Below are 19,137 nucleotides of genomic sequence, written 5' to 3'. Positions count from 1 at the left end.
CTGTAGTGTATACTGTTTAATAATCAATTTAAATGATGTCATAAATAAATAAATAAAAAAGCTGCATTAATTCCCGCCCTTTCATGGTACACACAGTGCGTACAGCTGTACGGCTGCAGGCGCCTCTGATATGTAGGATATCTGTAAAAACGCAATCAGAGCCAATGTAATGTAGAAGTAGTGTTGCCTAAACGGCTATTAAATTTCTAATAAATTTAAACCAAAATACAACTCATTGCATTTTCCGTTTGATAAAAATATATAGAAACAAAATAAAATCAAAAGGTGGCTAGTTTGTAATTTGTTTTAATATTAATAAAAAAAAAAACATGCTTAGACTATTTCAGCTTAACGGCTATACGCTGCCAATAGGCCATTAATCAATATTATTTTACTTTGTACTGGATTATAATGTATATTTTGCAAAAAAAACTAAATATAGCATGTCTCACTGTCATTTAAACAAGTAATTCATAACACATCAGAACTGTAGACCTGCAGTGTGTAAACTGTACACAGGGGGTGTTGGTCAATAGCCTACATCCCATAATTGAACTAATATCTCAGAGGGAGATTATGTTAGCCTAATTTGAGAGATTTAAAAAATAAAAGACACTTTAAAAAAGGAACAGCACCTGCCGCTCGGTACCAAGGAGTAGGGCTGTGTGTAGCGCCTTTAAGCATGCGTGTATCAATCAACTGCTCCTGGTGAGCAAGAGTGGGCGTACGTGTGCAAAGCCTGTATGAATATAACCAAAAGCAAGTTCATATTGTAAATATTTCTTTAACGATACTTATCGAAAATTCATTTAATTTACCCCTTAGTTGCACCATTAAGAAATAAGGGCATTCTAGAGCCCTGCAATACTTTGTAATAAAATAACGTTCTTAACCGTTTTTTTTTTTCTAGAAAACCGTTTTCGGAATTTTTTGTTTAATAAGGAACGCAATAACAGAACTGAAAAAATATAAATTCTGCTTGAGTGAACCGATTGGATTATTTTTTTTCCATTTTTAAGCCCTGGTCATTAGAATTGTGCTCCATTTTGGAGCCAAACCTAGTGGAATTTCGATGAATTGCAGTTTCAATTACCTATGTATTAGCTTCAAAAGGGAGAGTGGGATGTTGCCGCTTGCCCAAAACTCATTGTTTTTTAACCATTTAACCAACTATTGACTTTCAGAATAGGAAAAAAAAATACTGGCATTCTTCAAAATATCTTTCTTTTGTCTTTAACGGAAAAATTGAATCTTTTGGAATGTTATATTTAGACCACTTTCAGATTGGGGTTGTGGGCTTTTTATTGAAAACAAATCCTTGAGGAAACCGGAATCAGAAGTGTCTAACAGGATTTGAGATTTCTTCACGTCACTTGAGCTGCTGAAGGCACATGTCAGCGCTGTGAGATGCTCTTTAGCGGAGAGATGACACAGCTGTCAACTCTTATTATGTGGGTCATCTTCGCGAAAGCTTGTCAACTCTGGCGCTGCATGGACATATTCAGGCTGTGTGTGTGTTTCTCTGTTGTGATGATGAAGGCGTCAGTATGAACTGATGATGTCAGCACTTCATGTTTGTTTGTGAAATGGAGACACACTGATACGCCAAAGGTGTAGTAACTTCGAGGTTTCACAGTGTTTGTGATTGGGAATGTTTTAGGTTTTGTCTTCAGACTAAATGTTCACAAAGTCAACTATGGAAGCGAGCTAATCATGTACCATCAACCGTAAAGGAATGTAGGTTTAGCTTACGAAACTAAATGTAGTAGGCAACAAACGCCTAGACGAAAACGGTCACAGTTTGACAATTTTGGGAAATTTCTGTCACTGAAAATCCCATTATGGGTGTATTTCACTTTGGGCTCATTCATTACTTCTGTTCAGTTGTTGTTCAGTTTTAAGAAGGATTTGGATTTTTAGGAACAGGATTTCACACGTCAGGATTATGCCCCTTCTGACATAATATAACACGACAACCTTGTGTCAGACGGCCCTCCTTCAGCCCTCACACACAGACAGATTTAATAACTGTATGTAATCCAAATACATGTATGTGTACTATTATAAAGATTGGGGTTGGAACGATTCTTTTGTTGTTCCGAAATGAATATACTTTATGCATTAAATGGTTAAAAAGCAAAGATATTAATGATTGTATTTATTTTTAAACTAAGTTTAATTTTCTGTTTGTGAAACTGCTGTTCTGTTGATGCTCTTTGAGTCAAAAAATCCACAAAAATATTAAGCAGCACATTATTAATTTAGTCTTTTACACTGATAATATTAAGAGCAGGATAGTAACTTGAGCAGCAAATTAGATCATTATTTCTTCAGTCTTTGTTATAATATTTATGGGGTAATAAGTTTTTGATGTTTTTAGTTTTTGGTTACACTTTATTTTAATCCACTTTTATATGCATTTTGTCTGTAAGTGACTTTGTAATCACAATTTTAACTAACTTTCATCAAGTATTAGTTGAATGTTAGGTTATAATTAGTAAAATAGGCTGGCCATAGAGATCAAACCTTTCATTAACCAATTATAATATGACAAAGTCACCAGTGTGCAGCATCCTCTTGGATGATGTGACTGCAGCCAGCCAGTGATAGAGCCAATTCGGTGGATGGGGATGATTGGGAGGCTATGATGGGTAAGGGCTGATGGAGGGAATTTAGCCAGGATTACACCCCCACTCGAGAAGATTCATGGCATTTTTAATGACCACAGATAGTCAGGACCTCAGTTTAACGCATACCTGCCAATACTCCCGTTTTTCCCGGGAGTCTCCCGTATTTCAGACCCATCTCCCGCCCACCTTCCATATCGTTCTGTCTCCCGGAAAACTCCTGGAACACCCTAACGCTCCTAAGCTTTTTGGTTCAGTCCCCATGCGCTGCACCCCCGGATAAAAAATCTCAGGGATTTTATGATCTGAATGTTGGCAGGTATGGTTTAACACCTGATCTGAAAGACAGCGCTCATTGACCGTATAGTGTCCCCTTCACTGTACTGAGGCATCAGGACTCTCACAGACACCCTTACTGGCCTTACTAACACCGCTTCCAACAGCAACCTAGTTTCCTCCATGTGGTCTCCCATCCAGGTACTGGCCATGCTTGGCTTCAGTGAGTAACCGGTCTTGGGCTGCAGCGTAATATGGCTATAATAAGAATCTTATTCTGTATTAAAGTAAAGAATTTAAATCCCATGAAGTATTGTGAAAGAAACAATCACAATCAGGGAGAGTAAATGATGAAAGGAATTTCATTTTTGGGTGAACTATCTCTTTAAAAACAGCGTTATTTAATGCTATTTGGAAAAAAAGAACAAGTTTAATTATGTCTTAACTACTAAGGAGCCATCAAAACTAATCACCATTTCCATTATTTTTTCAATCAGAAATTGATAAAGAATCACTGTTATTAGAAGAACCCCTCTTTTTAGTCGTCTCATATCTTTTCTATGTATTAAAGCACTGATTAGCAATCATTTAATTACCTTCATATTAAAAAAATTCTCTTTTAGCTGTGATCAAAAATCTAGGCAGAGCTTTATGATGCAGATTCTCGGTTTATATATATATGCATTCAAGAATAAAACTGCTATGAATCAAAAAGGCAGCAAGCACTTCCTGGTGAAATTAAAAGGCCTCAGAATCCAATGTGAGGCAGCACTTTCCTTTTAATACTGCATGTGAACTGAAGCATACATTGCAGTCACCCTTGAAATGGTGTCTGAGGGGGAAAAAGTGAGTTGAAGATTGCCTTGCTTTGGTGGTGGGATATAGATCCGTTCCTCTGAAGAGTTTTGGATGTTAATGTGGATTCATCAGGGCATCATGGACCAAATGATGAGCTCTGCAGCAAAGCAGCGTCTTAATTGGGTTCCTGTGCCTTCGGAATGAGTTTCCTGCACCGCCTTTTAATCAGACACGCATCAGCTACACACCAATATAGATAATCAGCATTGCTGTTAAGATGCAATATTTACAAGAGAATGCAGGCTGTAATTCAGTCTCGTGTTGGTGAGTGGATCAGCTTCAAAAGACCACGGCATTATGTCTCTCTTAGTGCGTGCTTTAGGCTTTGTTTACAGAATGATTTTGTATTTGCAAACCTTTCAAAGCTGGCTAACACCCCGTCGAGGTGTGTTGTCACATTTCCAGTATAGCTTGCCAAAAGCATTCACTGTCCTTCACAGAGAATTGCAGTGAATTACCGCCAGGGATTCACTTTGGTTTTTCTGACCGCTTGACCTTTTACTGCATTTTAAACTGAAAATAACATGTGGATGAATCACTGGATATACAGTAGACTTCATATTGTAAACATGTTTATTAGTAGTGTAGGACCATTTTTGTGGCTTTGCGTATTATTTAATTTGAAGTAGGGCTGCACAATATATCGTTTCAGCATCGATACCGCAAAGTGTGTGTCTGCAATAGTCACATCACAGGATATGCAATGTTGAATTGGGATTATAGTTTATCAATATTTGAGAATACATGAGATTTGTGGAGTCATTGCAAAGTGTAACCTTAACAGAGTTGTTTTTAAAGGCATTTGAGGAGAGTGTAAAGCATTCAGGCACAACAATGTACAACATTTGTAACTTTAACAAAGAATTTTTTTACTGAATTAATAATGCAATGAAGACTATAAAGTGCTATTTTACATTGCATTATTCAGTTTCTGTACCTGAATACTGTTTGACTCCAGAAAACCATAAAGCACTGTTTATTTAAATTTTTTTGCAATTATTCTTGCTTGTTACTTGTTTATTATTTTTATACATGATTAACACTCCTGCAAAATCACCCCAGTTGATCTAAATTAATGATTTTTTTTAACAAATGACTCATTCAAGTCATCTAGTGAAATTGTATTGCAATATACAGTTGATGTCAGAAATATTAGCCCCGTTCATTTTTTCTCTCAATGTCTGTTTAACGGAGAGAAGATTTTTTTTTCAACACATTTCTAAACATAACAGTTTTAATAACTCATTTCTAATAACTGATTTATTTTATCTTTGCCATGATGACAATAAATAATATTTTACTTGATATTTTTGAAGACACTTCTATACAGCTTAGTGACATTTAAAGTTAACTAGGTTAATTAGGTTAACTAGGCAGGTTAGGGTAATTAGGCAAGTTATTGTATAACAATGGTTTGTTCTGTAGACTGTCGAAAAAATATATAGTTTAAAGGGGCTAATAATTATGACCTTAAAAAGGTTCATAAAAAATTTTAAAAACTGCTTTTATTCTAGCCAAAATAAAACAAATAAGACTTTCTCCAGAAGACAAAACATTATCAGACACACTGTGAAAATTTCCTTGCTCTGTTAAACATAATTTGGGAAATATTTAAAAAATAAATAATAATTCAAAAGGGGGCTAATAATTCTGACTTCAACTGTATATCGCAGAAAAACAATGTCAGATTTTTCCAATAACGTTCAGCCCTATTTTAAAGTATAGCTTTGTAGTATGGACCTGGTTAGCAACAATAGGTAGGATGTGGCGTTGGCACGATGCTCAATTGGTACTAATGGGCCCAAAGTGCGGCAAGAAAACATCCGCCACACCATTACACCACCACCATCAGCCTGGACCGTTGATGCAAGTCAGGATGGATCCATACTTTCATGTTGTTGATGCCTAATTCTGGCCCTACCATCTGAATGTCACAGCAGAAATCGAGACTCATCAAACAAGGCAACATTTTTCCAATCTTCTATTGTCCAATTTTGGTGGGCCTGTGCGAATTGTAGCCTCAGTTTCCTGTTCTTAGCTGACAGGAGTGGCACCGGGTGTGGGTGTTCTGCTGCTGTAGCCCAATCGCCTTAAGGTTCAATGTGTTGTGCGGTCAGAGATGCACTTCTGCGTATCTCGGTTGTATCGAATGGTTATTTGAGTTACTCTTGCCCTTATATCAGCTCGAACCAGTCTGGCGATTCTCCTCTGACCTCTGGCATCAACAAGGCATTTGCGCCCACAGAACTGCCGCTCACTGGATATTTTCTCTTTTTCTGACCATTCTCTGTAAAGCCTAGAGATGGTTGTGCATGAAAATCCCAGTAGATCAGCACTTTTCCATCTGTCACCAACAACCATGTTACGCTCAATGTCACTTAAATCACCTTTCTTCCCCATTCTGATGCTCAGTTTGAGCTGCAGCAGATCATCTTGACCATGTCTACATGCCTAAATGCATTGAGTTGCTGCCATGTAATTGGCCGATTAAAAAATTGCATTAACAAGCAGTTGGAGGTGTACATAATAAAGTGGCCAGTCAGTGTATACTGGAACATAATACGTTTTTATAAAGTTTGGTTTCCTTTTTAACTTGGAGTTCAACCATGTTTGCATAAAGAAATGTACTTTTTCTTTGGGATCGATTCACTACGTTTCGGTGTTTGAATGTAAGAAGTGAGTAATGACTCCATTTTGTAGGCAAGCTCTATGGATGGTTTCTACACAAACTAGTTTTGACAACCACAATTGCCTTCCTAGTCCACTTTGTTTTGTATTTCACAGAAAAGTATATTGCATGAGGGTATCGACAAAAGTGTAGTTTCAGGGTGAATCATTTCTTTGTTAGTCCTTTATAGTTTTTTCCCTCAGTATTATGGATTTTTGCAACTTCAATTAAAAGTTTAATTTGCTTTTCATTGTAAATGAAACCGTACAAATGCAGTTTTTCATTTAGCAGAAGCATTGAGATATCTGAAACCCAATGTCTAAAAGCTATTTTACTTTTTTTGCAATGATGTGAGCCATTATTCCAAATGATCAAATTGGGCAGAAGTAGTTATTAGCGTTCAGTACATTTTTTTAATTAATTTTTTGGTGAAGTGAGGCTTGAAAAGTATCTTCAGAGAAGTACTGCCTTGCACAGAACTCTTCTGCTAATTTCTTTTGCATGTTGTATTTTTTTGTGTGTTTTTAAAGACCAGCTCACCAATGCTAGATGTTTCAAATGCCTGCAGAGTTGTAGAATTAGCATTGACTAACTGCTAGTTGTTCATGGATTACTAACGCTGTGAAGCAGAACTTATCGATCTGCAGGAACAAACAATATCTAATGTGCATTTCACAAATAACAGTGGTCTCACAAAAGAGATAAATTCCACTCCAGCTGCTAAAGCGTGATCTGTAAGACTGCCTTTGTTCCTGATACGGATTCAGAAGTTTTGATGCTTTCCTACCAACGACTATGGCTTTGTTTAGACTACTGGCATATATTTTTGCTCAAGTGATCTTTTTTTCTGGACAGACAAGTGTTTTCAAGGGATCTGATGACAAGAGGTCAGCTGAAATGCATTACTGTTTCCACTTGGTTTCTTCTTGTGTTTAGATTTCATCAAGACCCTTCCCTTTTGTTTAATCATGCTCTGCATCACATTTGAAGGAGCACCTCGGTTTGATGCACAAGTACTTTTGAATAAACAAACCCATGTTACGTGACTTGCATGGAAGGAGAAAGTAAGCAAATGAAAAGGCAGTTATTAATTTTAAAGTTGCTGTATGTTTTTGACTCTTCAATAGCATAAAAATACCATAATATATTTACAGATATTTAAAAGGGCGGTTCGAGCTTGAAAACCCTCCAATGTGGATGAATTACAACAATACTGTAAAGATGAGTGGGCCACAATTCCTCCACAGAGATGTAACAGACCCTTTGCAAGTTATCGAAAAAGCTTAATTGCAGTTGTTGCTGCTAAGGGTGGTCCAAGCAGTTATTAAGTTTAGGGGGCATAAATTTTTCACACAGGGCTATGTAGTTTTGGATTTTATTTTCCCTTGAAAATCGTCATTTCAAAACTGCATGATGTGTTTACTTGTGTGTTATATTTGACTAATATTTAAATTTGTTTGATGATCTGAAACATTAAAGTGTGACAAACAGACAACATATAAGGGAAAAACACTTTCACACTACTATATAAAACCATGTGCTTTTAATTTTTTTTAACAACAACAATAATAGTTGTTGTGATGAATATTATTATCAAAACTTGTCACTGATTGACAGCCATACAGAACTCTTCTAAATCAAATACATATTGAAAACACCCCCAAATGCATCTCCTACAGACACCCTTATGAAAGCGGTCACCTACAAACTAGTGTACAAACCTTCAGTGGACCAGTGAAATCCCAGCGCAGGCTTGACATTTACTAACCACAATGATGAAAGACCTGCTCCAACCTCCACTCACCCATGTAACTCACTGAATGTAAACGCTGATTAAAAAATAATTCACCTTTATTATTTACCAACCCATAAAATGCTTCATTGACTTCAAAGCCAGTGATAAAAATGAAAACAAAGGCAAATTTCCCTTGAAAAAAAACACAACTGAAACCTTATCTTGCTATACAGCTAATGAGCCTCTCTGAAGTAAAAAAAAAACCAACAACTTTAATATTTTAAGAAATCTAATTATTTATAAAAAATATTTTTATAAGTAATAATTACATAAAATTATTTATTTGATATATTGTTCTTATTCTTATTTTACTACTACTGATAAGTACAATAAGAACAAAATCAAATAAATAATATTAATGAATATACTACTACTACTACTACTACAACAACAAATAATACTAATATTAATGATAAATGATAATAATGCTGCTTATTAATTATCAGAAATTACATGTTGAGCACAATCAATAATTCAACAACAACAGTAACGACAGTGAATATTAAAAAGAAAGAAAAAAACAGCACATTCATATTTGCGTAATGCTTTTAATGCTTCTGCACAAGTGAAAGGCAACCTCAGTGTTCTGAGAAATTCATCTCTGATCATTTTAACTATTCAAAATGCACAAGTACTCAATGTCCTGTGGGTGAATTACTAGGTAATGCCTCCTAGGGTAAACATCTCACACAATGTACTTCGATTCAGATTGAACTTTGTGCAATATAATTTTTTCTCTTATTCCCAATAGTTAAAGCATGTGCAGATCTGGAGATGATGTTTGTTTTGCTCCAAGACAATAAATTCGAATGATTTGAAGTTTGAATAACTTTGTAGGGAATTATAGATGTTCTACTGGCTTTTAGAGCCCACATTTAGAGTTTTTAGAAATCTACAAGATTCAGCATTGAGGTTACATTAATTAAATGAGACGCAGACAAGAGGGAAGCAAGAGACTTTTGAACTGGAACCTAAAGATGTTTTATAGAAACCTCTGCCATTAGGAGCTCCATAAGGACATCTGAATGGATTATGTTCTTGCGAGCCTGTCAAAGGGAGATGTACTAATGAAATTAAATAGTTAAAGGTGCAGTTTGTTAATTTGACACCCAGTGGTTGAACTAGGTATTGTGTTTTTGGATCAAAACAAAAGCAATTACGGGTTGCCAGATGACCAACAGGAGCGAGTCTAGAAGGCTGATTTAAACCGTGTTCTGAATAAAAGCAACGGCACGGGATAGAAGGAGTATTTTCCAATTAAAAGGAGTTTTTTGTTCCAACCAACACCTCAAGTTGATATATTAGAAACGGTTTCTATTTCTCACTGGTGAACAACAGGAAAAACTGACAGTGATCACCTCAGGGACACCATGTGTGCTTTATTCCCGCCCACACAAGAGCAAGCTCCTGACTGGTTAATGCGGCGCGAATGTCCGCTGAAGTTCAGATTTTTGAACTCGAGCATTTCGCGCGATGTGCGCATTACTGTGTGTTCACACTGAAAGCGGTGAGAGCGTCCAAGGTTCGCTACATTGATCTCGTATTTAAAAGAGCCGTTGCAGCATATCAGTTACATTTCTGCATTAACATGCTTTCTAGCGTGAAAATGTTGCGCACTTCTTATTAAATTCATTTAACAATGGAAGATCAAGTTTAGGCATGTGCCGGTATCACATTTTCATGCTGCGATTAATTGATTGAGCTTTTATCACGGTATACGCTATTATCACGATATTGTAATTTTACTAGAGAAACAAGTAAAAAAACACAAAAAACTTCAGTTTCGTCAACTTAGTAACTTTAATAACTTTTTAATTAACTAAAAGTACTTCAAACATTTAAATACAAATAAATATAAATAAAACAATACACAATATAAAAGTAAACTTGAGCAATTATATCAAAGTGAATGTGCAAAGGGAAACCGTCTTCGATCAGCAATCACTCTGCATTTTTTTGGAACACAAAATATTTCCAAACCTCTGACTTTTTTTTTGAAGGGGGATAAACTGTCGGCAGCGTTTCTCCTTCCGCCATGCTTCTTCTTCGTGTGAGGATTAGAGAGCGGTGGCAGTGGCGGCGCGCGCACAGTGCTTCTCATGCGGGGATTGTTTACATCAGAGTGCGCATCAGTTCTGCGCAGCATATACGCAGTGTTTCTTCAAGCGGTTGATGGAAAATAAGCTGAAGGGGGATAAATTGTCGGCAGCGTTCCTCCGTCCGCCATGCTTCTTCTTCGTGTGAGGATTATAGTGCGGTGGCAGCGGTGGCGCGCACTGCTTGCACACAGTGCTTCTACATGTGGGGATGGTTTACATCAGAGTGCGCATCAGTTCTGCGCAGCATATACGCAGTGTTTCTTCAAGCAGTTGATGGAAAATAAGCTAAGGCGCGTTCTAAGAATATAAATTCGGATCTATTATTTTTCACGGTATTTTGAAGTGCCCGCGATAACAATATCGTGCATATTCATTACCGTGATTTATCGCATTACCGAATACCGGCACAAGCCTAATCAAGTTGCATGTGGTGTGGCTTTGCTCCACTTAATTATCCAGTGTGTCTATATGACAAATAACCTGAAGCAGCAATACTGTTTTGTACTGTCGCATGAGATTCCCACTTCTTTAAAGATAAATATATATAACATTAAAGCACATCAGTAACTTATTGAATGCATGCTCCTTTAAGAAAACATTGTAAATAATTGAAAATCCGGCGATCGTAATCAAACCCTTGGGAACAACTGTGGTCGAAACCAAAGTTCACAGGTCTGTGTTCTCTGAACTCCTCTCAAGCAGTGGACTTCTTCATTCTGATTGCTTGCTGCCGAACCACGTCATAGCTCATTACCATAAAATTGACATGATTTCAACTCTCCTCGACGCCCACACCGGCGAAGACGCGCCGCGCTGCTCCTCGCCGCTGGCTCTTATTGAAAATGAATGACTTCCGGCTACTTTGACGCTCTCGCCGCTTTCGGTGTGAACGTACAGTTAATCGTGTAAAACGCTCAATTCGCACCGTGCAATTCGCGCTTAACGAACCATTTGCACCACGCAATTCGCGCCATTAGCGCCACACCGCGCCATTCGTGCGTATTGCGCCGCAGGATGTCTATTCACGTCTTTTCATTGACTTAACATGTAAATCACTCACGCTTGACGTGCGTTCCTCATCTGGTGTGAACACAGCATTACAGTAGCGTGTTGTTATGACTTGTGGTTCCAATGTTACACTCCTAATATTTATATTATTTGCTAATTAATAACCCAATGTAGAACTCTGAATCAGTGTCTCCTTTCAGAGTATGCTACTGTCCACCAGAGGTTGCATTTCGGTCACGGGCGCATGCTTTGAGAACCTTTCTGAATAAATTAATGAATGAGTGAATGAAACATGCTGTTTTCCAACAAGGCAACCCGGTTTGCTGAAATATAATTTGCTAAAGTGGCATTGGTTGAGTTAAAAGAACCAAAACGAAGACAGATGTTCCGGCACGTAACGCACATTTTCAAAGCAGAATATCTGACTTCGGCATTGTTTTTCAGATAAACAAGAATGTTTACTTGGCATGGCTTTAGAAGAGTCAAAAACTTACATACAGCACCTTTGATATGACTAAAACTTGCAATTGGATGAGATCAAGTCAAATAAGGAGTCAATAGTGGTGTAACGATACACAAAGATGGTTCGCTGTGTACCTCAGTTTTGAAGTCACAGTTCTGGTACATTTGTGAAACAGCATAAAGTGAAAATCTAAATAGTTTCTTATCTTCTTCGTTTATTTAACGGTGGTTGATGGAACTCTGGTTGATGGACTCTGTGTTTAAAATTAATTCAATTATAAATACAATTTTATTGTGAAAATTTTCTAAGCAAATCCTGTAAAAATATAAAAAACAAACAAATTAAAAAATATTGCTTAATACTATTTAATAAAGTAATTCTCGGGTTTCACCTCAATTTTCTTTTCTTTGCATCCCTGTTGGAAATTTCCAGCAAAGATGTACTGAAATTAAAATTATGAGGTGAAATGCGAAAAAAAAATTCTAGATGCACTTGGCCAAAACCTGAGGTAGAAAAGTATTTATTATTTTGTTAAATAATTTAAAGTAATTAAAAAAAACGTTTTCAATTTAACTTAATTTACACTCTACAGAAAAAAATAAAATAAAATCACATGTGGCACACAAACAAACGCTCGCATGCATTCAAGCACATTTTCTCCACAGCTCTAGTCAATTATTTCTAGTTTTCTCCTGCATGAGGGCTCTGGTAGAATTAGGTCCCTGGGCTCTGGTTGCACTGGCCCAGTCCATATGCCACCTTCGCAAACCAAAAGCAATTGCAAACCAGATATTTCTGTTACCCCGTTTCATACATCTCAGCCAGCTAGATTAAAGCAAGCAAACCTGTATGGCTGTTTGAGTAATGAATTTAACAGTCCAGAGGGTTTGAGAGGCAGGTGTGTTGATTGTTTAGATGTAGCCATTCCTGCAGCAAATTGATGCCCGGCGGCCAGAAGAATGTGTGTGGAGGTGTGTATAAACATAAACGTGTGTGTGCATGAAGGACAAAACAGTCACCGATGTCTTTCATGATAAAACCCATCACTAATACATGCATCAAGCTGGTTTAACAGATTTTTTCTCAAAGCGCTCCGCAAATGTGCATCTGAAGTTGACCAAGTAGACCCTAGTGTAAATTAAGGGAATAGCTCATCCAAAAATGAAATTTCTGCCACCATTTACTCGAGCATTATTCAAACTAGTGTCATATTTGCTGACTTGTTTTAATAATTACTTAACAATTTACACATCCCTAATCCTAACCAATACCTAAACCCAAATACTATTTTACTAACTGTTAATAAGCAGCAAATGAATACTTTATTGAGGTAAAAGGCTTATTTAATAGTTTCTTAATTGTAAGAGTTGTACCTTTAAGGTGCAGTAAATAAGTTTGACATCCAGTGGTTAAATTAGGTATTGCATTCCTGGATCAAAACGCATGCAAGCGGAGATTGCCAGATTGAGGACTCACAGGTGTGTGCCTGACTATCGAGCCTAAAGGCTAATTTAAACCGTGTTCTAAATAAAAGCAATGGCACACGATAGAAGGAAAATTTTTCATATTAAAATAAGTTTTTGTCTTAACCAACACCCAAAATTAATATTTTAGAAAGGGCTTCTATTTCTTACAGCTGAACAACAGAAAAGGTACACCTCATGTGCTTTATTCAGTGTTAAATGCTAATAATGCAAGTTTAAATGCCATTTTTATTATACATTTATTGCTATACTACTGAAAGCAGCAGATAGTTCACCTCAGATCTTGAAAATAAAATAAGCCACTTGAAATTTAACTTGAACACTGAGTGCACTATTATGTGCTTCTGAATGGCTGTGTTTAAATTTCTGTCGTAATTTGTCTGGTGCAAACAGCCAATATGTTTATCACTGCAAATATCGTCAAGTAGTGTGTTGTTAGAACACGGGGTTACAATGTAACCTGCTCAACTAATGTTTACGTTTGTAATATTGATATTATTTTCTAATTAATAACCTCATGTGGAACTCTGAATATGCGTCTCATTTCGGAGTCTGCTACTGTCCACTGGAGGTCGCGTTTCGGTAACGGATGCATGCTTTGAGAGTCTTTCTGACTCAATGAATGAAATTCATGGTTTTCCACCAAGGCAACCCAGGGTGCTGAAATATAATTTGCTTAAGTGGGTGGGTTGAAAGAACCAAAACAAAGACATTGTTCCAGCACGTAAAGCACATTTTCAAAGCAGAATAACAAATTTTAGCATAGTTTTTTAGATAAACAAGAATGTTCAGTTAGCATGTTTCTTAAGGTCATGCCACAGTATCTCAATTAGATTCAGGTCAGGACTTTGACTAGGCCACTCTAAAGTCTTTATTTAGTTTTTCTTTAGCCATTCAGAAGTGTACTTATGTAGTTTTAGATTTTGTTTTCTCTTAATAATAAAAACCTTAATTTAAAACCTGCACGATGTCTTCACTTGTGTTATCTTTGACTAATATTTAAATTTGTGTGATGTAAAAAAATAAGGATTCGGTACACATTTTCACACCACTTTATTTAATAGTAAGTATTTGAATATTATAAAAATAGGTAATTACTGTACTTTGGTTTAATATTATACATTAAAAAATCATACATTATACATTAAAAAAAAACAAATACAAACGAAAAACAAATTTTAGACAAATCTATAATTTGAAGCTCTTGCTAAAAATACTTTTCTCTTATCATACATGTACACAATTAGCCTAACATCAAATACAGTCAGATTTTTTTTCTCTCCCCCTCAGCCTGCAGGCAGAGATGCTTATTGTTTCATGACAGGCTTCCATAACATTTGACGACATCTGAAGATGACATTGAAAAGTAGGCTGCATGTATGATGTTTTCAGGCAGCTATTTTAGTCAGTGTATACTTGAGACTGAGATCTTCAGAGATCTTTTCATGGCTGCTTTGTTAACATGAGTGTTTGTGTTATCTCTTTATGAAGGCTCAGAAATGAGTGTTTTTTTTTTTTGTTCACGTGCGTGATCTGCCCATAAATGATGTGGAGAGCTGTTAGTTTATGCCAGGAAAGGTGCTGCTTCCTCGCAGTGAATGAGCTTTAATCTGCTTGGAGTGGGCTTTAAAACACTCAGATCCTCACGCTGATCACGCTGAAGGTCACAGTGAGCCACAGACTGAGCTTCAGTCTTCACATATTCAGACATGCAGTGCTGCTGTAGACGGATGAACAGATTCAGTGTTTTAATCACTGATTTATTCTTTTTTTTTTGCTAATGTTTACTTCCTCCCTTTTTACTTCCTTTTCATATTCTTTTGTTCTTCTTTTGTCTCTTACATTTTGCTTCCTTTTGTTGTGCTTTTCTAAAATTCTTCCTTAATTCCTTTTTCCTTGATCTTAAATGATTATTTCTTCTACTTTCCCACTCCTCTTCTGCTTTCACTTTCTCTTTCCGTTTCTTTCATGCGATTTAATGTATTTGTTCTTGCTCTCCCTGTGTTTTTTTTCTTCGTTTGTGTACTTTATGATTTCTTTTCATTTTCTGCATTCTCACCATTTTTCTCCTTCATTCATTCCTTCATTATTTTCTGTATTCTTGCTTTCTTTTTCAATTATTTTTTAACTTCTTACCATTTTTTTCAATTTTATTTTCTCCCTCTCTTCCTTCTATTCTTTCTTCATGACTTTCTTCCTTATTGTCTGCGTTCTTTCTTTATTTTTCAATACATTTTTTAAACTTGTTACCATTTTTTCCTCCTCCCTTTTCTTTGCTTCCTTCATTCCTTCCTTCATTTTCTATTTTTCTCCTTTTTAATACATTTTAACTTTTTACCATTTTTCTTCCTTCCTTATTTTCTGTGTTCTTCTCTTTTTAAATATATATTTTTTATGCTTTTAAACATTTTTCCCTCCTTCCATATTTTGTGCTGTCCTTCCTTATTTTCTATGTTCTTTTTTTCTCTTTTTCAGTTATTTTTTAACTTCTTACCATTTTTTTCAGAAATGTTCTCCCTCCCTTCCTTCTATCCTTCCTTCATTACTTTCTTAATGTCTGTTCTTTCTTTTTCCTTTTCAATATTTTTTAACTCATTACCATTTTCGATTTCCTTCCTTCCTTCCTCCTTTCCTTCCTTCCTTCCTTCTTTCCTTCCTTCCTGTGTTCTTTGCTTCTTTTCAATAATTTTTTTTACTTGTTACCATTTTTCAATTTTTTGTTCCTCCTCCCTCCCTTTTTCCTTGCTTCCTTATTGTCTGTGTTCTTTCTTCTTTTAAATACATTTTTAACTTTACCATTTTACCATTTTTTTCTTTTTCTTTCTCCATTCCCTCCTCCTTTCTTCTTTCCTTCCTTCCTTATTTTCTGTGTTCTTCTCTTTTTCAATATTTTTTAAACATTAAATCCTTTTTTTGATATCCTTCCTCTTGTTCGCCCTCCCTTCTTTCCTTCCATTCTTCCTTCATTACTTCCTTATGTTCTGTTCTTTCTTTCTCCTTTTCAATATTTTTAACTTATTGCTGTTTTTCAATTTCCTTCCTTTTTTCTTCATTTTTCTGTCCTTCCTTCCTTTCCTTTCTGTGTTCTTTCTTTCTCTCTTTCAATACATATTTTTTAACTTATCATTTTTTGATTTCCTTCCGTTCTTATGTTCCGTGTTCTTTTTCTCTTTTTCAATTGTTTTAACTTACCATTTTTTGGGTTTCCTTCTTTCTTTATTGTCTGTGTTCTTCTTTTCAATAATTTTTTTTTTACTTTTTCGATTTTCTTTTCTTTCTTCCTTCCCGCCCCAATTTTCATCATCAGCTGTGTTTGTTCTTTCCTCTCTCCTCTGTACTTTGTAATTCCATCCTTCTTTCCTACTTATCTTCTTTCCTTCTTTTCCACATTCATTCACATTTCCACTTCATTCATTCATCCTTTCCTCATTCCCACCCATATTTATTCTTTCTATTCTTCTTACTGTCTACTTTCCTACTTACATTTTCACTGCTCTTTGTAATTTCATTGCCCATTGTTTGTTTTTTTTTCTTATCTTCTTCCTTTCTCTCTGTTTTCATTTTTGTTTATTCTTTCTTCCTCTTCTTCCTTTCATATTTCTTACTTTGAATAAAAAAAAAATATATATATATATATATATATATTACTTTTCCCCTCATTTGTTTCATTTTGTTGTTCAGTGTTATTTTTCATCCTCTTTCCTTTCTTTCATCTATCCTTTTTCTTTTTTCCTTGACGTTGTTCTTCATTCCTCCTTCCTGGTTTTCTTCCTTCATGTTTCCTCCCTTCTCTCTTTCATTCCTTCCTTATTTTTGCTTCCATATTCTTCCCTCTCTCCCCACCCTGTTTCATTGTTCTTCCTTTATTTAACCATTCTTCCATCCTTCCTTCATTCTTCCTCCCTTCTTCTTCCTTTTTTCTCATTCTCCATTCCTTTCTCTCAAGCACTTTCCCAGTGGGAATTCAATCCAGCCATATTCTAGAACACTGATATAAGAGAGGCAATAGATAAGTTTTTTCCTTACAGTGCAACCATGTGAAAATCAGAATTATTCTACATTTATGAGCGTGTGCTATGCATTATATTACCATTTAGCATTTTCTTCTGCAAATACTTGGCAATTTAGTAAATGTTTTATATGATTGTTGAATTGTAAATGCTGCCCTTCAAACACTGCTCCCATCTCTGTTTCTGTAGTGTGTAAATGTGAGGAGCTGTTCAGCAGTAATGCACACAGAAACCTGGCCATTCAGTTCCACCTGGAGTGCAGTTATATCTGCCTGACCTACTACGAGTATCACAGGGCCAAAGAACATCTGCAGACGGCTCGTGATCTGTCAGGACTCGATGTTAACATGACAGGTAGGCAGTATAACTTGAAGAAAAATTGTACTGTGTTGATGGATAAATGGTGGTTCATAGTGGAAGTAATTGACATATGCAATAAATAAATAAGGAAACGTATGGATTACCCAGCAGTGCGAATGAGGAAACACTGATGGAATGCATAAAGGATTAAATAATTGTCTGATTTCTCTCTTAGGTGCTTTAGGGAAGAGAACTCGTTTTCAGGAGAACTTTCTGGCTCAACTCATCTTAGATGTAAAGCGAAAGGACAACTCACCCTTTTACAACTCTGAGAGTCCCTCCAGTACACCAACACGTAAAGAGCTCTTACCAAAGGTACACAGAGAGTTATATTTCCCAAATGCCGTTTTACAGCGCAATGAAATTTTCACAGTATGTCTGATAATATTTGTTCTTCTAGAGAGAGTCTTATTAGTTTTATTTCGGCTAGAATAAAAGCAGTTTTTAACTTTTAAAAACCATTTTAAGGTCAAAATTATTAGCCTCTTTAAGCTATATTTTTTTCTGTAGTCTACAGAACAAACCATTGTTATACAATACCTTGCCTAATTGCCCTAACCTGCCTAGTTAACCTAATTAACCTAGTTAAGCCTTTAAATGTAACTTTAAGCTGTATAGAAGTGTCTTGAAAAATATCTAGTCAAATATTATTTACTGTCATCATGGCAAAGATAAAATAAATCAGTTATTAGAGATGAGTTAAACAGTTAAACAGAAATTGGGGAAAAAAATAAACCGGGGCTAACAAATCTGACTTCAACTGTATATAGTTTTTAATGTTTTATATTTTATATAATTATTTTAAATATATATTTATTATTATTATTTTTATTATTTTATATAGTATTTGTTAATTATATATATATATATATATATATATATATATATATATATATATATATATATATATATATATATATATATATTTATATATATATATATATTTATATATATATATATATATTTATATATATATATATATTTAAATATATATATTTATATATATATATATATTTATATATATATATATATTATATATATATATATATATATATATATATATATATATTTATATATATATATATATATATATATATATATATATATATTTATATATATATATATATATATATATATATATATATATATATTTATATATATATATATATGTATATATATATATATATATATATATATATATATATAAATATTTATATATAAATATTTATATATATTTATATATAATATTTATATATATATATTTATATATTTATTTATATATATATATATATATATATATATATATATATATATATATTTTTTTTTATTTTTTTTTTTTTATTTATTTTTTAATGGATCGAACAATTTACTGTGAGCCGGTTGAAAATCGATTCAAATACGTGACTATTCAAATTGGTAGAAATGTAGAACAAATCGTGATACTTTTTGTGAACAGAGGGGGCGCTGTGTTGACAGGCACAAACTTGCT

The 19,137-nt window shown here is 34.9% G+C and overlaps 1 protein-coding gene across 1 annotated transcript in view; it reads left to right on the top strand.

Annotated features, from left to right (window-relative positions):
- ttc27 (tetratricopeptide repeat domain 27) overlaps positions 1–19,137 on the top strand; it is a 166,133-nt gene that overhangs the window by 28,916 nt on the left and 118,080 nt on the right. The window contains exons 6-7 of the mRNA XM_056477309.1: positions 17,478–17,642; positions 17,824–17,963. Of these exons, the coding sequence (XP_056333284.1) occupies positions 17,478–17,642; positions 17,824–17,963 (305 nt within the window). The remainder of the gene's footprint in view (positions 1–17,477; positions 17,643–17,823; positions 17,964–19,137) is intronic.

This window comes from Danio aesculapii, chromosome 17, assembly GCF_903798145.1.
Source record: "Danio aesculapii chromosome 17, fDanAes4.1, whole genome shotgun sequence".
In the NCBI taxonomy this organism is placed as follows: domain Eukaryota; kingdom Metazoa; phylum Chordata; class Actinopteri; order Cypriniformes; family Danionidae; genus Danio; species Danio aesculapii.
The sequence above is the reverse complement of the archived record's forward strand: the minus strand, read 5'-3'. Positions and strand labels throughout refer to the sequence as shown.